This window comes from Juglans regia, chromosome 6 (genome assembly GCF_001411555.2).
Source record: "Juglans regia cultivar Chandler chromosome 6, Walnut 2.0, whole genome shotgun sequence".
In the NCBI taxonomy this organism is placed as follows: Eukaryota; Viridiplantae; Streptophyta; class Magnoliopsida; order Fagales; family Juglandaceae; genus Juglans; species Juglans regia.
Genome location: NC_049906.1, coordinates 137,450 through 149,564, shown reverse-complemented (window position 1 = coordinate 149,564; position 12,115 = coordinate 137,450). Strand labels below are relative to the sequence as shown.

The 12,115-nt window shown below is 40.1% G+C and overlaps 1 protein-coding gene across 1 annotated transcript; it reads right to left on the bottom strand.

The window, feature by feature from the left end:
• Positions 1 to 6,492: 6,492 nt before the first annotated feature.
• LOC109020435 lies at positions 6,493 to 8,231 on the bottom strand. Its single transcript, XM_019002924.2, has one exon. It carries the CDS (start codon positions 8,018 to 8,020, stop codon positions 6,737 to 6,739), a length of 1,284 nt encoding a protein of 427 aa, XP_018858469.1. The 5' UTR covers positions 8,021 to 8,231; the 3' UTR covers positions 6,493 to 6,736.
• Positions 8,232 to 12,115: the final 3,884 nt, after the last annotated feature.

The window sequence follows — 12,115 nt, the reverse complement described above, 5'->3', positions numbered from 1 at the left end:
CAAAACCTGAGAGATCGCATCAAGAATAGAATAATGTCTGATTCAGACTTTGGCTTAGTTTTTTTCTTTCTTTTTTAGAAAAGTCTACAAAATTTCGACCTGGTCTCTTACACCAACTATAACACCCTGCTTTCCCAGATTTAAGAACAACATCATTTTTTTTAAATTGAGGAAAAACAGTATGCTACTATTGAACTTTGACTTCAAAAAATATTTTCTTTTTTTCAAAATGAAGCGTCAGGTACAAAGATTCCTTATAATACAATAATTCTTTATTAAAAATACTGAAATCGTAAAAGAGAGTGGGCGAAAGTATTTTAAAAATTTTTCAAAGTTCATGCAAAAAAAAAAAAACATAATGTAAAATCTTTATACATGATTTAGGCCACTGTCATGCCTCCATGGACTAAGTCTCATCCTATAGCTTTTCCTTTATAAATATTTTGACATGGGGTGGTTTAAAAACATAGAACAAACTAAAATGAGTTGATGATTCAGTAAAAAACTTATCATAGCGTAAACATACTTAATATAAGGGTTTTTTTTTTAATAAAATATTTCACGTTGAAAATTAAAATCATGATCATTCATACATATGCTCATGACATGTATGACTTATCTTGGCTTATCTGATTTATCTTACTTATCATACTGGCCCACACACTTAACCCGGTGTGCACGGTTGTGCACCAGCCCCACATCCTGCAGTTGCAACAGGAGCCGCTAATAGTATTTTAGCATATTATGGTGGACAACACTTAGGTCCATGGATTGCACGTCCACTCATAAATCACATTGGTACCGTACATCTAAATGACTGTCTAATTAATTGTTATGAGCTTATCTTACACCTAATCTTATAAAAGCTTACGTGTCTTATGCATTGTGAGATGTATGAAATGCATAATACATATATAACTATAATATGCAGAATGCAACATGAGGAATGACTTGCTTGCAAATATCATGATATGCGTGGTATGTAAACACTGGCTTCCAAAGAACTATATTTAATAATAATATATATAACTAACTAACATATGATAATCCTAATTTATGATCAAGCTACTTACCTCACAGTGTTAATCCAATATTTACAGTATGTAATTGATCACGTGAACTAGAAGGAGAGAGAAAATGTGAGGGATGTTGTGAGAAGAATAAGGCAGTTTGCTATTGGCGTGGTGAACGTAGAACACGCATGGTGCTGGATTGGGTATATTGGGTTTGGCCGCTATACTTATGAAGGTTTATGATTTTTTTCAAATAATACATGGAATGAAGATATCTATAGAGAGATTTGTGAGAGGGTGCCGACGAGTTCGAGTTGGACTTGGTTGCGATCATTCAAGAAGAGAGTTTGAATTTAAAAATGTGATCTAATAGTTCATTAATGTAGGATTGGTAGTGACTGAGATTGCGTAGGGGACTTCAATTAGTGATAATTTTAAATTGAAATAAGTTTCTAATGGTCAATCTTTAAATTCTAAAACCAGTCTAACTCGTTCAATAAATAATAAATGAGATTTAACCTAGTTATTGAGTCTAATTAAAAATTCTAATCAACCTCATAATTTATCAGTCGTGGACTTATCCAATATGACACATTAAATATAATTTAGGTTCAATAAAAATTATTATTATTCCAACTTTAGAATTATTGGGCCGGTTACAAAGGTTCTCTGATACTTTTGCGCTACCTCTAACATCGTGAATGTGGAGTTCCATCAAGTGGGAACGTCCAAGGTCAATATACTTGAATGTGAGACTTTTAGTTGTTAGACTATAGACTTAAACTTGTCAATCCTTTGGGGCAACCCTTCACGTATTCCACAATATTGCTAACCTTGAGTATTGACTCATCAACTTCTTTTAGACCCTTAGTGAGTATAAAATTTATAATATGAGCACAACATCTAACATGTATAAACCATTGTTAAGAATTCTCTTCTTCACAGTGCAATTTCGCTTAAACAAATTAATTGCATTGTCATTGACAATCACATTGTCAACTGTGATGATAATAAATTTTTTAATCCCTTAATTGGTCATATAATCATCCAACTCCTTTCCAATGGATGAATCCTTGTGATCCTGAATTTTCTTAAACGTCAAGATTCGCTTATGTGATGTCCATTTTCTGTCAATGAAGTGAACTGTGATACACATGTGACTAAGGTTCTGGATTGACATTCACATATCAGTCACAAACAAAACTCTCTACCAGTGCTTATAAAATTCTCCTTTATTTTGGCCTTGGTTGCAACTCATTTTCTACTTCTGAAGTTTTAGGTTCCAACTCGAGGAATTCCAATCAAAATCATGCTCGTTCTAGAGGTCGTTGACGTGGCAAAAATAATTCCACCTCCAATGGAAGCCGCCCCACCTACCAAGTGTGCAATCGTTCTAGCCACACTGCAGTGCAGTGTTATCATCACTTTGACCATGCTTATCAAGCCGAACAATCTAACCAATATCAAGCCTTTTTGACTGCCAACAGTGGTTCCACTGATTAGGCCTGGTACCCTGATACTGCTACTACTCATCATCTTACTTCCGTGTTGTCCAATCTAAATCTTCGAGCTGATGAATATACTGGATCTGATCATATTCATGTGGGCAATGGAGCAGGTTTGAATATTCATCACATAGGTGCTTCTTGTATTTTTTCCTCTCCTAAATCCTTGTTTTTACACCAACTCTTACAGGTCCCTTCCATTAAAAAAAAATCTAATCTCTGTGAGCAAGTTTACTTTCGATAATAATGTCTTTTTTCAGTTCCACTCTTGTTTTTTTGTGTGTCAAGGATCTCAAAACGAGGAATGTCCTGCTTCACAGACCAACTAAAGATGGGCTCTATTTCCTCACTCCACAATCGTCATCACCTTCCTCCAAAGTTGCTTTTCTTGGGGAGAGATCTTTTATCAAAAGCTGGCATTGCAGACGTGGCCATCTGTCTTTCCATTTAGTTCGTCATATTTTATTTTCTAATAAACTCCATGTTTCTAATAATAAAGTTGCTTTTGTTTGTGAAGGTCACAAACTTCCTTTTTATTTATCTCCATCTAAGTCCACTCATGTTCTAGATCTCATTTTCGCATATGTTTGGGGACCCTCCCCTCTTCCTTCTGTGGATGGATACCGCTATTATGTGATATTTGTTGACGATTTCAATAAATTCACATGGTTTTTTCCTTTGACCCTTAAATCTGATGTTGAGCGCACCTTTTACAATTTTCAAATGCTTGTTGAGCGTCAATTTAACCACAAAATTAAAATAATTCAGACTAATTGGAGAGGAGAATATCGTCGTCTCAACACTTATTTTCGATCAATAGGTATTTCTCACTGATTGACTTGTCTTCATACCCATGAACAAAATAGTTCCGTCAAATGTAAACATCGTTATATTATTGAAACCGGCCTTTCCATCATCGCCCATGCAGGTGTTCCTTGACAATATTGGACTGATACTTTTCAAACTGTCTGTTTCCTCGTTAATTATCTTCCGTCTCTTATTCTTAAAAATCAATCTCCTCTTTCTTGCTTGTCTCCCACTAGGCCCGATTACAAATTTTTCAAGACTTTTGGATATACCTGTTGGCCTAACTTGCGCCTGTATAATTTTCATAAATTGGACTTTTGATCCAAAATGTGCATTTTTCTCGGCTACAACCCTTCTCATAAAGGCTACAAGTGTTTTTATTAGCCTAGTGGTCGACTTTACATTTTCAGAGATGTCCAATTTGATGAGTTTTGGTTTCCTTTCAAAGAGACCCATTGAAACTAACTAGTGGTGCCACTACGGACCACTATTATGTTTTCTTCCTTCTTTTTTGCAGGTACAATCTATTGTTTCAAGTTCCGGGTCTCAGTTTTCACAATCCACAAGCCCATGGCTTGTTCAAAATTCACCTCATCGTAGTCATGTGACTACATCATCTTCTTCCCCACATGCACGCTTCTCTCTTCAACCAGCTTATCCTGCACATATGCCATCTCCAGCTCATCATGCCCAATAAGCACCAGCAGCCTTGTGCAACTCATTCCATGCACACTCAACTCAAGAACAACATCATCAAGCCACAGATCAACTCTAATGGCACTATCACTTATCCACCTCACGCCATGATTGCTGCTGCCGATTCATCCCTGTTTTGGAACCCACTTCCTTCAATATTGCCTTCAAAGATACCTCTTGGTGCCAAGTTATGAATTCTGAATTTGATGCTCTCATGCAAAATCGCACTTGGAGTTTGGTTCCTTATCATCCATCCATGAACGTGGTCGGTTCCAAATGGGTTTTTCAACTCAAACGAAGAATTGATTGCACCATTGAAAGCCACAAGGCATGTCTCGTCGCTAAAGGCTACACTCAACAACCTGGTCTTGACTATATAGAGTCCTATAGCCCAGTCATCAAGCCTCAAACCATTCGGCTGGTTCTCTCCATAACTGTCTCACGTCGATGGCTCGTCTGTAGTTGGATGTACAGAACGCCTTCTTGCATGGTGAACTTTTGGAGTCTGTTTTCATGTCTCAGGCGCAAGGCTTCATTCATCCTCAGTACCCCCATCACGTCTGCAAGTTGAATCGAGCCATTTACAGTCTTAAGTAAGCACTTTGTGCTTGGTTCTCTAGATTAAGCCAACGGCTTCTTAAGTTGGGTTTTCATGCTTCAAAGGTCGATCCCTCTTTGTTTCTATATCATCACAACAATGTGGAACTATTTCTCTTAGTCTATGTGGACGACATCCTTGTCACCGGTTCTTCTCAATTGGCAATCACAACTCTCATTGCACAGCTGCTCCGTGATCTTCCTATCAAGTTCTTGGATCCTTTGAATGTTTTTCTGGGTCTTGAAACTCATCATTACTCTGATGTTTCTATCTCAATCTCGTTATATTATGGACCTTTTACAGCGAACAAACATGCACAATGCAAAGCTTGTCACCACCCCTATGTCCCCTACTCAACCACTCTCTCTGTTTGATAGTGAAGCCTTCTCGGATCCAACATTATATTGCAGCAAGGTTGGTGCTTGCAATATGTTTTATTAACTCGACTTGATATTTCTTACGCCGTAAATCGGGTTTGTCAACACATGCAACGTTTTACAGTCAATCAATTAGTGGACGACGTCAAGAGAATTCTTCGCTATCTTCGTTCGACATCCTCTCATGGCCTTCGCATTCAACCTAATTCTACTCCCATTTTACAAGCATTTTTTTACACTGATTGGGCTGAGTGTCCTGATGAGCGTTGTTCTACTAGCGGATATCTAATTTATTTTGGTACCAATCTCATATCATAGAGTTCCAAGAAACAACAAACAGTGGCTCGTTCAAGCACTGAAGCTGAGTATCAAGCTCTTGTGAACTTCACTGTTGAACTAATTTCGTTACAAGCTCTCCTAAAAGAACACTGAATTTTTCTTCCCAATCCTCTCATTCTTTGGTGTGATAACATTGGTGTAAACTACCTTTCTGTCAATCCCATCTTTCATGCCCGCACCAAACACGTTGCTATTGATTTCCACTTTGTGCTTGAACGTGTTACTAATCAGCAAATTGAGGTTCGTTTCATTTTTGGAAAGAATCAACCAGCTGATGTTCTTACTAAGCCACTTGTCGCACCAAAATTTTCCACACTTCGTCACAAGCTTACTGTGGGCTCACCCCCGTTCAGCTTGAGGGGGGATGTCAGCATACCCATCGCTCAACCCGAGAATCACTCCAAAGAAAATCATGGCCAAGCAATATGCACTAAAGATGTTCAACCACTGTAGATCAAGCAGTTTATTTCCTTTGTTGCTGTACAATGATCTCATATCCCACAATTCACGGGATTACATTATATTCCTTTCCATGTATATATTTCACCGCTACATAGTCTCTCAAAAAGTGAATGAAATATACACTTCTTCATACTCTGTTTCATTTCCTATTGCCACCACCTAAACATTACCAATCCCACATTGTAGGAAGGATAAACATTGAACTCCTGGAAAAGTGGGACACAAAAAGTAGATAGATAAACTATGGTAGAGCTCGGTGGCGAGGGGTTTCGACTTGGGAGGTTCTGGAGAAACAGCATCAACGCTTCTTCTTCTTTTCACAATTCTTAGCCAGGTTTCAATCAATTTTTCTTGGTTTTCTTAATAAATGATCTGCCATCCATTTCTTGAGGTGGAAAGTGTAAAATATCAATTTCACACTTCTGCCTACATTTTTTACTCTGCCGCAACATATGTTGCAACCACATATTGATGATCTTCTTGGTAGTGTTTGAACATTTCCCCTATTTGAATAATTTTATTTTTTTTCAACCACGAACAAGTACACTAATTTTTCCGGGATTTTGAAAAGTACACTAATTTATTGGGAAGTTCTTTGTGAAATTGTTGTTGGGAAGTTGTTTTGTGGTGCCACCATTAATTGCTGGGACAGAGACGAGTGCTAACTAAACTCAGCCGAATTCAAGAAGGTAACCTTTTAAAACACAAGAAGGGAAATCATGAAATTTTATATAGGAAAAGGTTTACAAAACAGTGTTTTTATTACTTCAGGAAGGCAGAAGCTAGTAGATTTTATGTTTGCTTGCAGACCGAATGCAGAGGCAATGCAGAGGCACTTGCTTCGAAGACACAAAAGGCTGTAAACAAAAGTTCATTTATTTGACGGGCAAATCCAAATCCAAATCTTTTAAGTACAGGAGCACACACTGAAGAAGCACTTCACTTCACAAGACCCAAGTTGAGAATGCCCCAAGAAGTCTGTGGCCATGACTTCTCCTTTGCCTTCATCAACACAACTCTAGCCCAAGCAATCCATCCTTCCCAGGACATCCTCTTATCCCATGGATTCCCCCACTCCAGCATAAGGGTCAGCCCTCTCTCAGCCTCTCTCTCAGCCTCCTCAAACCTTCCTTTGGTCAAATAAACCTGACCCAACACCACATGTGGCTCCCCAACAAAAGGGTTCTTTTCGACACACCTCAACAACAACTCCTCAGCCCTCTCTAACCCACTCTTAGGCACGTCACAAACAACTTCCCAATACAAGTCCATTGCGGCTATTTGCTCCTCCGCATCCAAAACCTTGGTACAGTTGTCAAAAACTGGTGGCACCACAAGCTCAATATCCTCATCTCTATCAGTCTCAACACCAACGTCACCGTCCTTTTTCCTCTTTTCCTTCAAAATCTCTTCCTCTCTCACTATCAAATTGTATATTGCTCCCATCCTCGATACGGAATTCAGCCATAGCCCTGGCTTGCCATCGCCAGGCCACAAAGCCGAATAATTGTTTCCTGAGAAATTGAGGCGACCGTCGTAGTTATCAAATAGCGAATCTTGAAAGCCAAAAATTTGGTCACTGAAATCCGCCATGGTCATTAAAAGGAAAACTGCGACCACCCTTCTTGAAAGCAAAACATCTTCCCCGGTCTTGATGTGCTTCACAGTAATCCCATCGGCGGGAAGAAGAGCCTGCAGCTTTTTCCTCCATCCCTCATCTTCATCGAACAACCCCTTCTCCTTGGCCTTCCCCATAGATATCGCCGAAAGCCTAAGGTGTTCGACGAGTTCGGAATCCGAGTAATGGAATAAAAGATCCTCGTGAATGATAGGCTGTCTTGGGACTACACAAAACAAGTGGATCAACCTCTCCGCAGCCTCTCCAACGTGGCCGCGAACCACGTCACGGCCAGTGGAGGGATCAAATATGGCGAGGTTGACGTAAGAATTGGAGTAAGCTGAGTGGAAGAGGCCGCAAAGGCACACGGAGTCCGGTGCTTTCCAAATCTTGAGGATGCGGTATATGTCAACGAGGTGATCAAGGAAGCTGCCATGCTTGTGCCAGCACTCACCGGCCCCAACGGAGCGCAAGACAGCGACGAGCGAAGGTAGATTCTTGTCGACTGATTCAAGCTCGCCACGGAGAAAGGGCCGGGCAGAGTCAAGAAGGCACTGGAGGTAGTGGTTTTGGGTCGTTGGTGTGGTAGACAAGGAAGAGGGCATGGTGTGGCGTGTGTGCGAGCTTGACCAAGGTGGAGAGAGCCTAGGGTTGTAACTGTTGAAGATGAGTTTGGTTCTCAAGATATGGAAGAGACGTGAGAAAGTTTGATGCTTCTTTGGTTTGAAGGTTAGGTCATTAGCCACGTAGAAGTGATTTAGACTCTTATGCACAAAAGCTGATCTGTTTTGGAACTAGTCAGTTCTAAGTTAGGCGAAGATACCGATTCCCTTTTCTTTTTTTTTCTTTAAATCTTTACCTCCACGAAAATTCGTGCGAACGAGGCTCGTTGTTGGGTATCACACGGTTAATGATTAATCTGAAGTACTTGTTTGGAAAGATAGCCCACATCTATTCTTAAAAAGATACGCACATTTTTCATCTGTTCTCTTTTCCTCTATAAAACAAAACAAAATGCTGGGGCACTCTTTGTGCCGCTATGTAGTCGTGGCCACTGGCTTCGGAATGGATCTCCATCCAGGTCTCAAGTTTGTTGAGTAGCAACTCAGTTGAATCACTGCTCACTCTCAAGTCTCCATACTGATACTCCTTTCATTAATTCAATTAAAAGCTGTGTAAAATTATAAAAAATAGGTGCATACCATGTGACTAACGGTGGCTTCAGACTTCGAAGCAATTCCGTTAAGCCGTAAGCACATTACAATTTTTTTTTAATGTAAAATTTTAAAAAAGTAGTGGAAGATAGGTGTGCTATTCGCATGGTGTGAGGTAGGGGCACCCCCTTCCCGCCTCCTGCCCTGCACCATGCGGGTAGCAGGGTTTCATACCCCGCCCTCAGGAGGCGGGGGCGAGGGTCTCCGCCCCGCTACCAAGAGGTGGGATTGAAACTGTCTCCCGCTAACCTATTATCTAAAAATTTTTTTAATTAATTTTTTTTTTAAATATAAATATTAAAAATTATAAGTTTTTATATTAAAAAGGAGAGGAGTGCGGAGCGGAGGGCGGGGCCTTGCTGGGGTCAATCCACCCCCCACCCTAGAGGCAGGGCGGATGGGGGCGGGGCCCCACTGCCCTGCTGCTGGGGTCTTCTTCTATTTATTTATTTTTAACTTTTTAAAATTTTCAAAATCCTTTTATAAAAAAAAATTAAAATATTTTTTTCCAAATAAATTTGCAAACTCTTAGCCTATCGAAAAACAAATAAAGAGATTGTAAAATCACCTATTATAGTAGATTTCGTCCCTAAACAATCCGTGGATGTAGGCATTATGCCGAATGACGTAAATTCATGTGTTTGTCTTTATTTATTTTCATTCGCTTATTTATTATTTATATTATGGATGAACGTGATAAACACCATATCGAAACCCGAATCATCATCGTGGGTCGAGGATAATTATTTCCTCCCTTTCGATCTGTTGTACAAATTAAGAAATTAACACACATGAAAAAAAAAATTAATTTTTTAATAATAAACTCCACTCTCTTTCAAAACGATTGCGTAGAGCTTAGACACTCTACGATTGTATGTAATATTATTATTTTTTTAATCTTTATCTCATTTCCGCAAGTATGCAAAGGTGACAGCTTGGACCTAAAGACTATCGTATCAAATGGCAATTAATTATTAATCATTAATTGCCATTTGATAACACCATTAGATTCTTTGTGAGCTCCACGATGAGTTCTCTCCACCTCTCGAGTGAGTCAAATCCTTCCTGATTGGATTCTTCCGAGTTATCCTTAACTTGAAACCCTACCATTTTTTGTTTTCGTTGTTTTAGCATTAACTCCAATGACCCTTCTCATCCTACTTTTACTCCCTTCACTCACATCTCATTACCCACCTTTTGCTACTTTAATCCAAACTAGCTCTGACTTTGCCCTTTCTCCACACTCAATTAGGTTAACAATGGACCCCTATATTCCTCTCATGAAGAAACCGAACGAAGTATCGCATGCAACCACCCAAATGAATTGGAGCAATCTTAACTTGGAGCCTGAAATAGAGGTTGCGCCCAGCTTTCAGCACACGTCCTCATTGGGAGGATAATATCCTCTCGACCTCTTAGTAAGCATGCTCTCCATGCAACAATCAAGTCGCATGGAGTTTCTCCACCGGCCTCAATTTAGAGGATTTGGACGTCAATATGTTCTTGTTTACTTTCTCATCAAAATAGGAAAAGCAAAGGATTTTAGACCAACATCCTTGGAACATCAAAGGGTTCCATATGGTCATTTGCAACTGGCTACCAAGCTTAAGCCTTCAAGAAGTTAATGTCAAGATGTCTGTGTTTTGGGTCCAGATACATAGACTTCCACTCGAGTTCATGACTAATGTTAATGCTCAAAAGATAGTTGCAAAACTTGGCAACTTCATTCAAGTTGAACAACTAGTGAGTCCGGGTATATTATTCCGTAGGTATGTGCATATTCAAGTGGAGATCAATGTCGAAAAGCCATTGCCTGAAGGGTTGCGACTAATCAAAAAGCGTGGGCCAGCAACTTGGGTTAGTCTAAAGTATGAGTGCTTATCCGAGTTTTGCTACTGCTGTGATTGTCTTGGCCATCTTCAACAAGTATGCCTATCACTACAAACAAAAACTGAGGTGTCCAACTACGGGCCATGGATGCGTGCTGAGAATCAAACGAGCAGAAAACCCGATCAGTTTGACAATCATCCACTTGGTTTGGAGCTCAAACAGCTTGAACCTCAGCATCCAGTAGAAGTCTCCCCTTCTAGCAAAACAAGGAATTTTTTTCCTCTGACATCTTCGAAAGAAAAGGAAGCCTTGCAGCAACAATAGAACCAGTGCACCAGCAAAACCATCTCTCAATCTATGCATTTTTTCTCCAGCGAGACCAGTAGTAGTCATACAAAGCTCCATGGAAGTTTGGAATGCATGGGCTTAGAAGAGATGATTGTAGGGACACGTGGCAACACTTCAACTGGGGAGACAAGAATGTCAGGAATAATCAAAGAAAGTACACTTGCAAACACTCATTTATTGCAGCCACCCTCTGAGCCCAAAATATCACTTGCAGATGAAATTGGAACTGTTGAGACAAGCCATTTTAATCTGACAACTACGCTTGCGGCCCCTACATTAATAAGTAGTCTGGACCCTGCATGCCCCATCAAGTCAAGTATTAATGAGGCCCCAATCAAAAGTCGTAGATTTATAACCATGGATAAAAATCTTTTTCAACGGATTTTGGCCCAGTTCAAAAACCTGCAGGCCCCAACTGACTTTCGCAATCACTCGATCTCACTGCTGGTAAGTCTGTCAGGAAAATTTGTCTTTGCATTTCGGCCCAATTTGAATGAGCCTCATGAGCCAAGCCCAAGACCTTTGGACAAGTCAACTAACCCATCCACTCTCTTTGATTTTGCAAATGTTGGCCCAGCTAAATTTGCCTTGTCTTACAATCTGTCAAGCCCATATCCCTCCTCTCCCTCTCAAAGCCACACCAGCCCAACTCGTTGGGGGCCTTCACCCTTTAGCCTTTCACCCCCACCCATGCTCGAAGGCTTCTTTCTTCCAATTAACTCAGAAAGCCCACCGCAAAAATCCCTTCCGTATTTTCCCCCTTCCCATAACCAAAGCTTCACTAAAAACTCTCAAACCCTAACCCCACCCATTAAGTTTCAAATAACCATGGGAAGAGCTCGATCAGTACTGATAACTCACCCTTGGGAGATGGAAAACTTCTTGTGTCGAGAAAGGATGACTCTCACCATACACAAAACCGAGAGAGACCTGAATTCTGCCAACACTCATTCTCCCCACCAAAACCAAACAAAGTGATGCTGTTTGTAGGCGATCCAAGAGGCTTAGGTTTGCACCCTACCAGAAAGATGAACTCACTACGGGAAATGAAATCCGAAACCACTTTTTCAAATCTCTTACTTCTGATGATATTGTTGTTGAGGCAGGGCCAAATCTACCACCAAGGAAGAAATGAAAATCCTTTCTTGGAATTGCAGGGGTATTGCCTGACCTCGTGCAATCAGAAGCTTAAAGGCATTGATCAAGAACCACAAACCCGATCTAGTCTTCCTGATGGAGAAAATTTTGTATAATTCGAATATGTCTAGTATTATTAATAGACTAGGGTCTTCTGTTTCAAAAACTGTG